This window comes from Physella acuta, unplaced genomic scaffold (genome assembly GCF_028476545.2).
Source record: "Physella acuta isolate Inbredline_101_S28 unplaced genomic scaffold, ASM2847654v3 ptg001425l, whole genome shotgun sequence".
Taxonomy (NCBI): Eukaryota; Metazoa; Mollusca; class Gastropoda; family Physidae; genus Physella; species Physella acuta.
In genome coordinates this window covers 38,455-56,407 of record NW_026732940.1, presented here as the reverse complement: position 1 = coordinate 56,407, position 17,953 = coordinate 38,455, and the positions used below count along the sequence as shown (strand labels likewise).

Genomic DNA, 17,953 nt, shown 5'->3' with positions numbered 1-17,953 from the left:
TACAGAGTCAAATATCACCCACATTAACTTTCACAATCACATATATCGTTATAAACCGTACATAATTTTTATTTAGAAAGATTTTAAGTAATTAATACATAGTTTTAAAGATTTAAAAACTATTTAAAAAACGATAAAAATGTGTATTTGAATTTCTTTTATTTTATTGTGACAGACATCAGTTACCAGACGACGGTAACACACGGCGACCTGCCCATTAAAGTCGACATTCTGGATGTTTCCAGTCAGGTAAGGCAGGTGTGCGGGTAGTGTGTGGGTGAAGAGAAATGCGTTGTTTGTGTGTGTGTGTGGGGGGGGGGGGTAAAGACGGGGTGGTATGGGGGGGGGGGTTGACAATAGTATGATGTGTTGGGTGGCAAAAGAGAAAGGATTGTGGTGTAATGTGTCTAAAGATAGGTTTGTCGGTGTGTGTGTGTGTGTGTGGGATGGGGGAGGGGGGCTAGGCAGAGGTGCAGTAAATAGAGATAAAGAGATTAGACAAGTGTAGGTGCAGGAACTGACTTTCTTTCGTGTTATTTTTTGCTTTGACATTTCTACTGTGACTTTTTTTCTGTGACTTTTCTTCACTTATCCTTGTTACTGAGCACATATAGAAGATGCATTAGGTTTATGTCGCATCTACCCACTCTGTTATACATATTTCCACTCATTGCTGACATCCTCGCCATAAAAGTAGTTTTTTTTAGTCTTCTTTTATTGACTTTGTCCCTGTTTTTATTGTTCCCCTTTTTGGCACTCTATTAACTTCGTCTGTTTTATTTTGTCCGTGCTTTTTTTCCCCCTGTTTATATTTTGTCCTTGTTGAAGCAACCCCCTATCCCTTTTTTTTAATCTATAAAACACAATGTAAACGCAGTGTGTTTAGCCTTGGTTTTATATTTACAATCAATTTTCTGACTTAACTTGTTGGTGGGCGTGTTTGTTTGTGGCCACGCCCTGTGACTACATTTTGACACATTAACATAACACCGCCTAGATATCTCGAGAACTAAGTTCCTGTTTGTTAGCATCTTACTCAACCTCGCTATCTCAATAACCGAGATTCTGTTTTAACATTACGTCATCTAGATCTCAAGAGCTGAGATTCTGTTCGTTACGATAAAATGTCAATTAGATTTCTCGAAAACTATATCTGTGACATCTTGACATAGACATCTGAAGAACAAAGATTCCTTGTCTGCTTGTTATTATATCCCCGCGAAGGTCAAGGATATTTCGACAGCACTAAGCTCAACCAGCATGTAGTCTGTTGTAGTTGCTCTCAGAATCAACGACGTTCCAAGACGCCTTTCTCCCGCTCCATGTTTTTCAAACACCTTGCATTAACCTCCCCTCCCCCCTTGTCCTTGACCTTGTTGATCGCCAAGAAGACAAGCTAAAGCCGTTGTCAATGTCACTTCCTGTTTGCAGCACTTAGCAACCTGTCACGTGGTGTTACCGGGGCTATTAGTTGCCCCACCGGCACACGGACGGGTCTCACGTTTGCTGCTGATCCGGACACTTTTAACTGCGGGAGGCGTTTCTATTGGTTGGTTAAATCATGGGATCACAAAGGGGGGAGACTTCTTCAGATGTCAACACTATCTTTATGTAATCCCCAGTTTTTTTCATGGTTCTTAAAAAAAACAGCCTTATATTTGTTGAATAGTGCCTTTAAGTTGATAAGAAAGATGTATTACATTGCTAGTGGTAAACACTTTGATCATGTCAAACGAAAACGTCAAAATTATCTGGGTGTATTTACCGATAAAACCACACTCTTCCTTAAAAAAAGGGTGTTATGTTCCAGACTTCGATCATGCCAACATAATTGAATCTTCTTAAAGGATATTATGTTACAGTAAGTCTGATAAAAACTAATGTAGCACGCTAATGCCAATCCTAACCATAGCCCTAACTGAAAAACCAACCCGATTCCTACCATAGCCCTAATTCTAATTTATATCCTTAATACTTATCCCGATATTACAATAATAGATTTACCATCAACCTAACACCCCTAATTTTGGAAGACACATTGACTTCTAACAACCTAACACCCCTATTTTCAGAAGAGTCCATTGTCAGATAGTGAAAAGGATACAATCATCCAAAACGTTAACATCGCTATACACCAGAGCATTGTTTAAACAAAAAACAAGTCTTATATTTTGAAATGAAAGCAAAAAACCCACTGAACAATACTTGGAAGTTTGAAGGTCAAGTCGTGACGTAACTTCCTTGCACGGGGGATTACTCTGGATTTCAAAAAGGGTTCTCTCACCGAGACTTGCAGACGACCGCTAAAGCTTAAGGAGACGCCGTTTCGTCACGTGATAATCTCTTTAGTTCAGCCAATACGTATCACCCAACGACACAGTTTCTTCCATGCATCTCTTCGGGGGAGAGGGGGGCTGTTAAAAGTCTACCGCCCCCCCCGAACGAAATTTACCAGTGTCCACCCCCCCCCCCTGGAAAATTTTATCCATGCCCCCCCCCCCCCTCCGTAAAAAAATTCTGGAAAAAACACTGCCCAACGCAACTGAAATCTAAATCTGTACCTTGTAAGACACAATGAATCTACTAGATTTTAAAATTTAGAATAAAACCTCAGGCGAATCTATGGATTTTTCGGAAAAAAAAAACAACAAAAAAAACAAAAAACAATAATTGGGAGAGGTGTAGGCTTATCAAAAGTTCCCAGATCGTTGCTTTAATTTACGAAAAAAAAAAGTTAAAAAAAAAATAATTAAATAATGAAAATCCGCTTATGATTAATACCTGTATACTTTTTCAGAAAGATAATAAGCTTTTAAGTTCTAAAAAAACTTAGAAGAAAAGCATACACTTATTTTAGCATTAGCATTAAAAAAGTTTATATTTATTGCTTCAGAAATCTTTTCAACACAAGTTCAAAAACCGGTACAAGCTATCGAAGCTATTTGTTTTACCTGTATTCTTACGTTAATCCTGGCACTAATCCTGACCCCTGCCTTTATCCCTATATGACCCCTGTCTGTAAACCTTAACCCTCGTGCCTACCTTGAACTTCACGTCGATACCAACTTTACTAAACAAAAAACCCACTATAAATAAAGTAGCAGGCAAGGAGTATGAGTGTTTTTTTTAAAGACAACTCAACTATTTTTAGTAAACAAATAGAGGGCAGTATTTACAATACAAAACTCCACCCAATCAATTAGCGGTAGACATATGACGTCACACAATAAAAGCTCCAATCCTAGTAGCCGTACCATCAGTGAAAGTACTGTTATGATGAGTGACCTGACCTTAACCTGCCCGGGTCAAACGGGAACAGGGGGGACAACCGAACCCAAGAAGGTGCTAAATGAATGGGGCGATCATCAAAGCGTCGTTGATGAATGTGTTCCGTGCAGTTTTGACCCTACAGTTGTGGGATTTCCCGAAATATTTACTCATTTATAGTTCAAAAGTTTGAGTACGTAAAGAAATGTATTGTAAGAAAATGTTGGCCTATGTGAAATTAGATTTTTTTTTTGGTGCGATATATTTAAAAAAAATTTTTTTTTTATATCCTGGCTTCTGTCAAATGTGAAACAATGATTTGAGATTGAATATTAAATGTTAGATATTCCCAAGGGCGTAGCTAGGAGAGGGCTGCTGGGGCGGCGGCCCCGGGGGCTACGCCTCTGTATATGCCGTGAAGTTAAAATTATACGATTATAAATATACGAGCCGACCCGCTGCGTATCATACGCCGCTATTTAGTTTTTTTTTCTACTTTTCAGTAATTTATAATTTGTGAATTCGACAGTACCAATGCTGCCATTGAAAATATTTGCTTAAAAACACTAAACCCCCCCCCCCCCCCCACGTGAAAGCAGCCTCCTCTTAGTTACCTCCTCTAAGTTTAAAATCGTTTCAAACTCAATTATCTGCCCCTAATAGCCATCACCAAACCCGTCTCTATGATTGTAATATATAAACAGAGTGAACACCGCTCACCAGGTCATGTGGGGGTGGGGTGGGGGTGGTAGTGATAGTGAGGAAGAGAGGGGACTGCAAAGGCGCGCTTTCTAACTGATCCCAGAAGAGAATTATATATATAGATAGATATATAGATATACAGATACACGATTACTTATTAGTATATTTCTATTCCAAGCTATATCTCGAGTATATTATACATTAGAGGCCATACACATTGAGCTCTGACTTTACAGTCCAAGCATAAAAACAATAAGTTTTGATCTAAACCCCCGTCCCACCCCACCCATCACTTGTATTCGTCGATCACAAGTCTCATTGTTAGCTGACTCCTGCGTCAGCGGTGCTGACTCACCAAGGAACAAACAGCCCGAGGTGACTTAAGAGTCGGGTTGGCTGGTTTCTCACGTTTATCCCATGGGTTGGGTTCAGGTTTATGGCCAGGTAATTATCCCAGCGGCGTCAGTCTCTATACTGATAGACTGGCCAGGTAATTATCCCAGCGGCGTCAGTCTCTATACTGATAGACTGGCCAGGTAATTATCCCAGCGGCGTCAGTCTCTATACTGATAGACTGGCCAGGTAATTATCCCAGCGGCGTCAGTCTCTATACTGATAGACTGGCCAGGTAATTATCCCAGCGGCGTCAGTCTCTATACTGATAGACTGGCCAGGTAATTATCCCAGCGGCGTCAGTCTCTATACTGATAGACTGGCCAGGTAATTATCCCAGCGGCGTCAGTCTCTATACTGATAGACTGGCCAGGTAATTATCCCAGCGGCGTCAGTCTCTATACTGATAGACTGGCCAGGTAATTATCCCAGCGGCGTCAGTCTCTATACTGATAGACTGGCCAGGTAATTATCCCAGCGGCGTCAGTCTCTATACTGATAGACTGGCCAGGTAATTATCCCAGCGGCGTCAGTCTCTATACTGATAGACTGGCCAGGTAATTGTCCCAGCGGCGTCAGTCTCTATACTGATAGACTGGCCAGGTAATTATCCCAGCGGCGTCAGTCTCTATACTGATAGACTGGCCAGGTAATTATCCCAGCGGCGTCAGTCTCTATACTGATAGACTGGCCAGGTAATTATCCCAGCGGCGTCAGTCTCTATACTGATAGACTGGCCAGGTAATTATCCCAGCGGCGTCAGTCTCTATACTGATAGACTGGCCAGGTAATTATCCCAGCGGCGTCAGTCTCTATACTGATAGACTGGCCAGGTAATTATCCCAGCGGCGTCAGTCTCTATACTGATAGACTGGCCAGGTAATTATCCCAGCGGCGTCAGTCTCTATACTGATAGACTGGCCAGGTAATTATCCCAGCGGCGTCAGTCTCTATACTGATAGACTGGCCAGGTAATTATCCCAGCGGCGTCAGTCTCTATACTGATAGACTGGCCAGGTAATTATCCCAGCGGCGTCAGTCTCTATACTGATAGACTGGCCAGGAAATTATCCCAGCGGCGTCAGTCTCTATACTGATAGACTGGCCAGGTAATTATCCCAGCGGCGTCAGTCTCTATACTGATAGACTGGCCAGGTAATTATCCCAGCGGCGTCAGTCTCTATACTGATAGACTGGCCAGGTAATTATCCCAGCGGCGTCAGTCTCTATACTGATAGACTGGCCAGGTAATTATCCCAGCGGCGTCAGTCTCTATACTGATAGACTGGCCAGGTAATTATCCCAGCGGCGTCAGTCTCTATACTGATAGACTGGCCAGGTAATTATTCCAGCGGCGTCAGTCTCTATACTGATAGACTGGCCAGGTAATTATTCCAGCGGCGTCAGTCTCTATACTGATAGACTGGCCAGGTAATTATTCCAGCGGCGTCAGTCTCTATACTGATAGACTGGCCAGGTAATTATTCCAGCGGCGTCAGTCTCTATACTGATAGACTGGCCAGGTAATTATTCCAGCGGCGTCAGTCTCTATACTGATAGACTGGCCAGGTAATTGTCCCAGCGGCGTCAGTCTCTATACTGATAGACTGGCCAGGTAATTATCCCAGCGGCGTCAGTCTCTATACTGATAGACTGGCCAGGTAATTATCCCAGCGGCGTCAGTCTCTATACTGATAGACTGGCCAGGTAATTATCCCAGCGGCGTCAGTCTCTATACTGATAGACTGGCCAGGTAATTATCCCAGCGGCGTCAGTCTCTATACTGATAGACTGGCCAGGTAATTATCCCAGCGGCGTCAGTCTCTATACTGATAGACTGGCCAGGTAATTATCCCAGCGGCGTCAGTCTCTATACTGATAGACTGGCCAGGTTGTACACTGGTGATAAACAAAGGTGACGTTAGGTGGGTTGGTGTATAGGTCAGGGGCGGTGTAAGGTGGGTTGGTCAGGGGCGGTGTAAGGTGGGTTGGTCAGGGGCGGTGTAAGGAGGGTTGGTCTAGAGGTCAGGGGCGGTGTAAGGTGGGTTGGTCAGGGGCGGTGTAAGGTGGGTTAGTCAGGGGCGGTGTAAGGTGGGTTAGTGTAGAGGTCAGGGGCGGTGTAAGGTGGGTTGGTCAGGGGCGGTGTAGGGTGGGTTGGTCTAGAGTTCAGGGGGGGGTGTAAGGTGGGTTAGTCAGGGGCGGTGTAAGGTGGGTTGGTCAGGGGCGGTGTAACGTGGGTTGGTCTAGAGGTCAGGGGCTGTGTAAGGCGGGTTGGTCAGGGGCGGTGTAAGGTGGGTTGGTCAGGGGCGGAGTATGGTGGGTTGGTCTAGAGGTCAGGGGCTGTGTAAGGCGGGTTGGTCAGGGTTGATCAGGGGCGGAGTATGGTGGGTTGGTCATGGGCGGAGTATGGTGTGCTGGTCTAGAGATCAGGGGCGGTGTAAGGTCGGTTGGTCTAGAGGTCATGGGCGGTGTAAGGTGGGTTGGTCAGGGGCGGTGTAAGGTGGGTTGGTCTAGAGGTCAGGGGCGTTGTAAGGTGGGTTGTTTTAGAGGTTAGGAGGTATTGAGCCATATTTAATTGAGTAAAAAAAACACGCACTGCTACCGTTAAAACAACTATCTAAAAGTTTTATGAGCTCTGGTGGAAAGAAAACAAACAAGAACTGAACATCAGCTTAGTTTACCTAAATAAAAATACATTCTAATAACTAAGAAAATTTTACATAGCCTACATGTGTTGTAAGGGTTTCTAATCTTGTGAATACAAAAACAATGTTTATTACCTCCCTTTTTGTAATGGGACAACTTATAAGCTTCTTTAAATATCTAAATTCTTTAAGACCTGTAATCTACAAAACTTATAATAAAATGGACAAATATAAGCAAATTACCACCATTAAAAATAATTTAATGTAATCTAATAAAAAAGTTACCTTTAAATATCTGCTTATCACGTCTCATAGCAACAAATGAAAGCCAACCAAATACTTAAAAAAAAAAGTCGACGCTGATTTCCATTACCTTGAATGTTGGGTCTATTAAATTTTTACGGCCATCAGCGCCAAAAACCTGATTACCCCACAATCGAAGGTGTCTGAGGTGTTAAAAGGTGTATTTCACAGCATCAGACACGAACATGCGTGATTTGCACCAAGGCCGGTAACCAATGAAATTTAGAAAGTCCAGCTAGTCTCTTGCTTTATTGCCTCCCGTGTTACTTTTAATAGTTTTTTAAAATATTTTCTCAACGCTTAAATTAAATACTTCAAAATTTTATATAGTGAAGCAGAATATTAACCTATTTCAACAAAAAATAAATAAATTATACACAATATTTATAAAAATTAACACAACAGTGTAGCAATATTTATTAAACAGTAATATAGCAGTTCTCACAATTGAAAAGATATTTGCTTGTAATCGACGACCAATTGCTTATATTCTTAAAAATATTATACATCTTCTCACATTATCCCCACAACGCAACATCTCTCACATTATCTCCACATCGCAACAGTTCTCACATTATTCCCACAATGCAACAGTTCTCACATTATCCCCACAATGCAACAGTTCTCACATTATTCCCACAATGCAACAGTTCTCACATTATCCCCACAATGCAACAGTTCTCACATTATTCCCACAATGCAACATTTCTCACATTATTCCCACAATGCAACTGTTCTCACAATATCCCCACAGTGTAACAGTTCTCACATTATCCCCACAACGCAACATCTCTCACATTATCCCCACAACGCAACAGTTCTCACATTATCCCCACAATGCAACAGTTCTCACATTCCCACAATGCAACAGTTCTCACATTATTCCCACAATGCAACAGTTCTCACATTATCCCCACAATGCAACAGTTCTCACATTATCCCCACAGTTCTCACATTATCCCCACAATGCAACAGTTCTCACATTATCCCCACAATGCAACAGTTCTCACATTATTCCCACAATGCAACAGTTCTCACATTATTCCCACAATGCAACAGTTCTCACATTATTCCCACAATGCAACAGTTCTCACATTATTCCCACAATGCAACAGTTCTCACATTATTCCCACAATGCAACAGTTCTCACATTATCCCCACAACGCAACAGTTCTCACATTATCCCCACAATGCAACAGTTCTCACATTATCCCCACAGTTCTCACATTATCCCCACAGTTCTCACATTATCCCCACAATGCAACAGTTCTCACATTATCCCCACAATGCAACAGTTCTCACATTATTCCCACAATGCAACAGTTCTCACATTATCCCCACAATGCAACAGTTCTCACATTATCCCCACAGTTCTCACATTATCCCCACAATGCAACAGTTCTCACATTATTCCCACAATGCAACAGTTCTCTCGTTATTCCCACAATGCAACAGTTCTCACATTATTACCACAATGCAACAGTTCTCACATTATTACCACAATGCAACAGTTCTCACATTATCCCCACAATGCAACAGTTCTCACATTATCCCCACAGTTCTCACATTATCCCCACAATGCAACAGTTCTCACATTATCCTCCCCAGGACGAGTGCCAGGCGTCATGTCACGACCTTTACGACGCCGACGGCTTTGTCGTCGTGTACAGCGTCACTGACACGGAGAGTTTCAAGGTCGCGCAGAAGGAAGTGCAGACGATTAGGTCAAGGACACCCCCGCACACGCCGATCCTACTGCTGGGGAACAAGCTTGACCTTGACCACGCCAGAAAGGTGAACATTTTTTCCTCTAATATTGGGAGGAAATTAATCTGGGAAAAACATCACACCCAGCCATCCCCACCCACCCCATACCATCCCTTACTACCCCCACCCCATACCATCCCCCACCCCATCCCCTACTATCCCCATCCCATACCATCCCCACCACATTCCATACTATCCACACCCCATACCATTCCCACCCCATCCCATACTATCCCCACCCCATCCCATCCCCTACTACCCCCACACCATACCATCCCCCACCCCATCCCCTACTATCCCCATCCCATACCATCCCCACCCCATACCATACTATCCACACCCCATACCATCCCCACCCCACCCCATCCCCTACTACCCCCACCCCATACCATCCCCATCCCATACCATCCTCGCCCCATACCATCCTCGCCATTAAGCAACCCCACACATAGCATCCCTTCAATTTCCCGATGCACCTCACAATCTTGTTTCACCCATCTCTAGCTGTATATCAATGACTTTTTACACATTTCATTACATCTAGAACTTAGATTTCTAATATAACAAATACAATCATACATCATGAAATATTCGTTTTAAAAAAACGAAAATTGTTATATTTCAGTTTAAGGTAATAAACATATTAACAGCTTTAATACGGGAAGCAGCGAAAACGAAACAATAAATTGTTTAAAATTATAAATGAACAGGGGCGTAGCGAGGGGGGGGGGGGGGCGGGGGGTGCGGACCGCACTGGGTGACACCATTTAGGGGGGTGACACCAAGGCAAAAAAAAGTAAAATATATAGAGAAAAACTTGAGGGGGGGTGCAAATCAAAAACTTGAGGGGGGGGGGGGTGCAAATTGAAAGTTTGAGAGGGGGGGGGTGCAAATCGAAAACATGAAAGTTTGTCCCCGGGAAGGGTCGCAACGCCTCTGGGGGGGGGGTGACACCATTAAGTGCCGCACCGGGTGACACCCGACCTCGCTACGCCACTGCCCCCATGTAACACGATTCTATTTCCAACAGGTGTGTAAGGACGACGTCTGCCAACTAAAGTCAAGCTACGATTGTCTACACACGGAGGTCTCGGCGGCCGAGAGTCACGTGATGGTGGTCAGCCAACTGCAGGCCCTGATGGTGCAGACGTTGAGCGCCCTCTGCCAGAAGGGACGCCCCATCAAGCGGCGCAAAAGTCTGTTTGAAAACATGTCTAAAAAACTCGGCAGCGTGTTCCGCAGACGGAGCTTAGAGGACACGCCACACACCAAGAAGAAATTGATGCGGGTCTCACATCACCATATAAATAGGAGGTCTGTGTGAGAACCATTGGAGGAGGCCTGTTTGAGAACTTTTGGAGGTTGTTAAATGACGGAACTGTGCACATGTGTAATAGAACACATTTCGTGTGGAAATAGATATTTGATTCCGTCTGTACTTGTAGAAACGTGTCATGTGGAATTAGACATTTGATTTTGTCTCATGGAAGTTTGCACAGAAAAAAAGTGATTTTATTAACCGTTTTTATTTCACTGGAGGGTTTTATTAAACCAGTAGTTGTCTGAACTGAACGTGAACGAATTAACCCCTTTGTTTCTAGACTTGGTTTTGTAACCAACCCATCTAGTTTCTGGACAGAAATCGATTGTTTGAATGAACCTTGCCAGGTTTTAATCAACCTTTGAATCGTGTGGATGTTGTGGACACGCCTTCCCATACAACACATTTTCATAAACTTTTAACAGGATAGACATTTTCTAGACTCTAATTAAGATCGGATTTTTACAACCGCGAACAACCCGAGAATTTACCCTGCAAAATATGGCTCTCTGTGTAAAAAAATTTGGCATGTGGAGAGTTCAACCACGTGATATGTGACTTGAACTAAAAGAGCTTCCGGTTTACAGGATTTTATCGCATTCTTTCTTTACGGACATCACCGGCTCCCATTAGCCAGGCAGACTACTGGCAGATCACTACTGTCCTTTGGTTCTCACCAGGCTTAACGTCCACCCCACTGAGCGCATGGTTAACTCATTGTCTGCCATCCACTGTGTCCTAGCTAACTAAATGTGGACAGATGACCACTCGAGTGACCACAGCTACACCATCAGAAAACATGAGTGACCACAGCTACACCATCAGAAAACATGAGTGACCACAGCTACATTATCAGAAAACATGAGTGACCACAGCTACATTATCAGAAAACATGAGTGACCACAGCTAACCATCAGAAAACATGAGTGACCACAGCTACACCATCAGAAAACATGAGTGACCACAACTACACCATCAGAAAACATGAGTGACCACAGCTACACCATCAGAAAACATGAGTGACCACAACTACACCATCAACATGAGTGACCACAGCTACACCATCAGAAAACATGAGTGACCACAGCTACATTATCAGAAAACATGAGTGACCACAGCTACATCATCAACATGAGTGACCACAGCTACATCATCAGAAAACATGAGTGACCACAGCTACATCATCAACATGAGTGACCACAGCTACACCATCAGAAAACATGAGTGACCACAACTACACCATCAACATGAGTGACCACAACTACACCATCAGAAAATATGAATGACCACAACTACACCATCAGAAAACATGAGTGACCACAGCTACACCATCAGAAAACATGAGTGACCACAACTACACCATCAGAAAACATGAGTGACCACAACTACACCATCAGAAAACATGAGTGACCACAACTACACCATCAACATGAGTGACCACAACTACACCATCAACATGAGTGACCACAACTACACCATCAGAAAACGTTACCACAGCTCCATCAGCATGATCTGAGGTCTAACTAAATGTGAACAGATGACCCAATGACTGAATATAGCAACACAAAAAAGCTAAACGTATACTAGCAGACCTTAAGCCTGTGAATATTAGGTGTACCTGTGAAAATGATCTTACACAGATGTGTGTACACCTTCTGTATCTCAAATGTGCATGTTTAAAGAGCGTCTGTTATTTTAAATTAAACAACATTCATTGTTATAGGACTGGTAAGTAGGTCACCAACCAGTTCTATGGCTCATGCGGTTTTTATTGAGCCGTAGAACTGGTTGGTGACCTACTTCCCAGCCCTATTTAAGTAAGAAATAATTATCCAAAAATCGACCAAGCTTCAGTTAAATTAAAGAGGGGGAGGGGAGGTTGTAAAGGGTTGGTGGGGGTAAAGCTATGTCGTGCAACAAATAAAACACCTATGGCTACACCACCTGTAACCCCCACTTTAGTATCTATCCAGAGACGCAGTTGCATGAATTAAACACCACCTGGTGTTGTGTCATCTATCTGTTTCTATCCTCTCTATATGTAATATGTCTACGACCATGAATATCATTATTAGCCTGCATTTTAAGTAGCAGCATTTGAAATACTTCCCATTCCTGCTCCACCCCCTCCCCCACAGGTTAAAATTTCCATTATCTCCCATCAATGTTTAAATAAACAAATAATACAATTAAGGGACATAAGCCCAGTGGTGCGAGCTTGTTTCGTTTTGTAGGTAATAAAACATTTCAATTTTACATAATATTTTCAGTCTTTTAGCGTTTGCGGATTTAAAAAAAAAAGTTCAAAACCTGTTAAGAGTAGCAAGACACCACACTAAACAGACTTTTACTAATGTGTTTTGTGTGGTGTTTGTATTGAGTGTATTGTGTTTGTATTGTTTGTATTGGGTTTGTATTGTTTGTATTGTGTTTGTATTGAGTGTATTGTGTTTGTATTGAGTGTATTGTGTTTGTATTGAGTGTTTTGTGTTTGTATTGAGTGTATTGTGTTTGTATTGTTTGTATTGTGTTTGTATTGAGTGAGTATTGTTTGTATTGTGTTTGTATTGAGTGAGTATTGTTTGTATTGTGTTTGTATTGAGTGTGTTGTGTTTTTATTGAGTGTATTGTGTTTGTATTGAGTGAGTATTGTTTGTATTGTGTTTGTATTGAGTGTATTGTGTTTGTATTGAGTGTATTGTGTTTGTATTGGGTGTATTGTGTTTGTATTGTTTGCATTGTGTTTGTATTGAGTGTATTGTGTTTGTATTGAGTGAGTATTGTTTGTATTGTGTTTGTATTGAGTGTATTGTGTTTGTATTGTTTGTATTGTGTTTGTATTGTTTGTATTGTGTTTGTATTGAGTGTATTGTGTTTGTATTGTTTGTATTGTGTTTTGTATTGTTTGTATTGTGTTTTGTATTGTTTGCATTGTGTTTGTATTGTTTGTATTGTGTTTGTATTGTTTGTATTGTGTTTGTATTGAGTGTATTGTGTTTGTATTGAGTGAATATTGTTTGTATTGTGTTTGTATTGAGTGTATTGTGTTTGTATTGTTTGTATTGTGTTTTGTATTGTTTGTATTGTGTTTTGTATTGTTTGTATTGTGTTTGTATTGTTTGTATTGTGTTTGTATTGAGTGTATTGTGTTTATATTGTTTGTATTGTGTTTTGTATTGTTTGTATTGTGTTTTGTATTGTTTGTATTGTGTTTGTATTGTTTTTATTGTGTTTGTATTGTTTGTTTTGTGTTTGTATTGTGTTTGTATTGTTTGTATTGTGTTTGTATTGTGTTTGTATTGTTTGTTTTGTGTTTGTATTGTTTGTATTGTGTTTGTATTGTTTGTATTGTGTTTGTATTGTTTGTATTGTGTTTGTATTGTGTTTGTATTTAGTGTATTGTGTTTGTATTGAGTGTATTGTGTTTGTGTTATGCTCTACCATGGTTTCTATGCTTTAATCTGAAATTTAAATGTAAATTTTTTTTTTAAATTTAAAAATTAAATTGTTAATTAAAACCATTTTAAGCAAATTAGCCACAAAGCTTTAAAATGTTCATTATTAAAAGTATGTAACAATTGTACAAATGGAAAATCATTTACTGACATGTATATTTTGTAAATAGATACATATTATTTTTAAAAATATGTTTAATGCCAGTTTGACTGATGTTATATATTAAAAAAAAAATAATTTGGACAGTTGTTTTATTGACACCCTAGACAACTAGAGTAGTTTCCCTAGACCCTAGGTATCTACACAGTTGATGTAGTATAGGGCTACATCTGGTGTGGTTCTAGGGCTACACCTGATGCAGTTCTATGGCTACATCTGATGTAGTTCTAGGGCTACTGTTGATGTAGTTCTAGAGCTTCATCTAGTGGAGTTCTAACGCTATTCTAGTGCAGTTTAAGGGCCACTTTTAATGGAGTTATATGGCTACAATCAATGTAGATCTAGGGCTACATCTGATGTAGAAGTCTGACCAGGCTTATACAGTGTTTTAGTCCAGGTCAAGATACCTCATTGTACATTTTTTTATAAATTGTGTCCGTGCAGTGTCAGGTTAATGTCAACCTCTTTAGGTGTCCTTTAAGCCCAACAGTTGTACTTTTTACATTTTGTTTTGTATCGGCCTACCTTGTTATCACCCAACATTCCAACAAGTCTGCATGCTGGACCAAAGCTTACAATTTTTTTATCTGATTCACCCCTCGTGCCAATGTCAAATTTTACTTGTACAGATTATCATGTTGTAAATAAACAACTACAACCAGAAGATAGCAATCAGTGTTGTATTTCAATTGTTTTTTATTTATTTTTAAATTTTTTAAAAATTTTTATGTATAGTGGTTTAAGTTGCACCTAGCGTTTGAATGCGAGGCATCTTCACCCCCATTTCTCGTGTGAAATTTAGGAAATGATATTTGAATTATTCAAGTTAATTGATTTAACATTGTATCCTATTGATTACTTACGTTTAAGTAAGTTCATATTATTTATAGTCAACTTTATACCATCTAGACAATGTTCAGCACCGCTGGCTCTGATATCTCATTCAGCTCCCTGAGTCACGGAGGCACTTTGATATAAATAAATCGCTCCAAAAACAGGGGAGGTAACTTGTAAGCACCCTTGTTTTAAACCAAGACCGGTAATTCAAGTTATCAGAAACAAAATTTAACTTACAGTTGGTATGAAGTAGACTATAGAAAATCTAAACCCAACTTTACTAATAAACCTAACCAATAATCAGGATAATGTTTAAAATAATTTCATATTTCGAAGAAAACACTATTTTTGAAGTTTCCATTACTATAGAATCCTTTCTAAGTTTTTTTTCCTCCTGGTGGGGGGTTAAATATTAATTAACGAACTGACCCGCGAAATAGTATACGCCGCCTATGTTGCTTTATTTTTTGCTTATCAGCAATTCATAATTTGTGAAATCAACACTACCCCCTCCCGGGCTCTCTCCCCCCCCCCCCCCGCCCAGTGAAAGCAGCCGTTTACAGACAAAGAAAATATCAATAAAAAATGTTTACCTCCCCTTCGTTTCAAATCGTTTAATACTAAATTATTTGCCCCTAATAGCAGTCACTAACCCGGTTCTACGATTGTAAACATTCAGGGTGAACCACAGCTCAATTGACAGGTGGGGATGAGGGTGTGGCTAAGATGCGTGGTGTTTTCTATGGTCTCCATGAAGAGAATTATATATACGAGCTGACCCGCGACATAGCATACGCCGCTATCTAGCTGTTTTATTTTCTACTTATCATCAATTCATATTTTGTGAATTCGACACTACCCCACCCCCCCCCCCCCTGTCTCCACCCCACCCCCCCCCCCCCCCACCCCACTCGACCCCACCCCGCCCAGTGAAATCAGCCGTTTACAGACGACAATGAAAATATCAAGCAGAACTTATTATCTCCCCTTGCTTTCAAATCGTTTAAAATCTAAATTATCTGCCCCTAATAGCCGTCACATTCGAACCGGCTCTACTATTGTAAACATTCGGGGTGAACCAAGATACGCCGGTATTTAGTTGTTTTGTTTTCTACTTTTCAGTAATTCATAATTTGTGAATTCGACAGTACCACTGCTGTCAATGAAAATATTTGCTTTAAAACACTATCAGTAAGTCGTTAAGGACGATACCCCCCTCCCCCCCCCCCCCCCCCGTGAAAGCAGCCTCCTCTTAGCTACCTCCCCTAAGTTTAAAATCGTTTCAAACTAAATTATATGCCCCTAATAGCCGTCACTAAACCCGGCTCTACGATAGTAAACATTTAGCGTGAACCACAGCTCACCTGACTTCCTAGAGAGGAAGAGAAGGGACTGCAAGGCGCGCTTACAGCTTGTTTTCTAACGTCTCCAAGAAGAGAATTATATATATATATATATATATATATATATATATATATATATAGATATATCGATAGATAGATAGATTCTAATACTTCCTTAAAAGTTAAATATATAGCGCAGCTCCATAAATCTCTATTAACAGAAGATATAAGTCACCTAGGTCTTTTCTTTAAAAATAAAATGGTTTCCGATCTTTGAACTACACATATGTAGGCTATGCATGAATAATATAAAAATACAATGAGATAAAAGTATATTTTAATACGTCATTACTTGTCTTACTTAATTAAGTTAATCTAGCATTGTCATTACAAAATATGAAAGATCATCAAGAAGCAATAAAAACAATAAAACATCTACACAATCTTTATAATAATTAGCTTTTTCTTTAGTTACATTATATAACTGGTATCGCTCATGAAATCTCTTACACATTTTAGCGACTAACTTACTATAGAAACTTTATAGTTATTTTACCAATGTATATAATTCATGAAGTATATTATTCCACCCCAATGAACACGTATAAAATAAGCCATAACATTTCTCCTCCCACGGCCCGAACATTGGTGCACTATTACGTGACAATATTCTTACCCGTTTCTCTAACTGTGTGCATTCACCCATAAAGTCGAGCAAGAGATGCTGTCTTTTACCTGGGACTAACCAAACCTTAGGTGAAGATCACCGGTTTCTGACTTCACCTGTAGCTAACCGAACCTTGGGTAACATCACCGGTTTCTGACTTTACCTGTAGCTAACCAAACCTTAGGTAAGATCACCGGTTTCTGACTTTACCTGTAGCTAACCAAACCTTAGGTAACATTACCGGTTTCTGACTTTACCTGTAGCTAATCAAACCTTAGGTAACATCACCGGTTTCTGACTTTACCTGTAGCTAACCAAACCTTAAGTAAGATCACCAGTTTCTGACTTTACCTGTAGCTAACCAAACCTTAGGTAAGATTACAGGTTTCTGACTTTACCTGTAGCTAACCAAACCTTAGGTAAGATCACCGGTTTCTGACTTTACCTGTAGCTAACCAAACCTTAGGTAAGATCACCGGTTTCTGACTTTACCTGTAGCTAACCAAACCTTAGGTAAGATCACCGGTTTCTGACTTTACCTGTAGCTAACCAAACCTTAGGTAAGATCACCGGTTTCTGACGCGGTCACGGCTGGTTACGTGTACAAGTGCGGCGTCATCAAGGCTATCTTTTGAAGATCTGGTACTTTCGTCTCTATATTTAGTGGATTAGAAAATGGGGGGGGGGGGGGTGTAAATAATTGGAGCCAACGGCCCCCTAACTACTCGACTAACCTGAATATCAGCCTAACTGTTTGCGTAGGTTTCGCAAGTTCAAACTGCTTGGTGTAAATCCGGTCCACAGTTTAGTCGTTGTATCACTTGTAAACAGTTGGTTGTGGTAGATCTCATCTATAGTTTTGTGTCGAACATCTTGGAGAAACTGGATGGGTGAGTTTTTATTTCTTACATGTGGTGATTTGTCATTTTGTGGGGTCTTGTGTTTTTAACTCATTGTATAAAGGTTTCACTGAAATGAGTTCTAATTATGACCAAGTATTTTTTACGGATGTGGAAAGATGAATGAAAATAAATAATTGATAAAAGAAAGTTGTATGTACAATAACTTCTTGGTAGGATAAGATATGTTTTCA

General features: G+C 40.7%; 1 protein-coding gene across 1 annotated transcript in view; it reads left to right on the top strand.

The window, feature by feature from the left end:
• Window positions 1–12,120, top strand: part of LOC131927640 (ras-related and estrogen-regulated growth inhibitor-like protein) — a 33,575-nt gene extending 21,455 nt beyond the window's left edge. The window contains exons 5-7 of the mRNA XM_059283398.1: window positions 176–249; window positions 8,919–9,104; window positions 10,108–12,120. Of these exons, the coding sequence (XP_059139381.1) occupies window positions 176–249; window positions 8,919–9,104; window positions 10,108–10,401 (554 nt within the window). The 3' untranslated portion in view covers window positions 10,402–12,120. The remainder of the gene's footprint in view (window positions 1–175; window positions 250–8,918; window positions 9,105–10,107) is intronic.
• The last annotated feature ends 5,833 nt before the right edge of the window (window positions 12,121–17,953 follow it).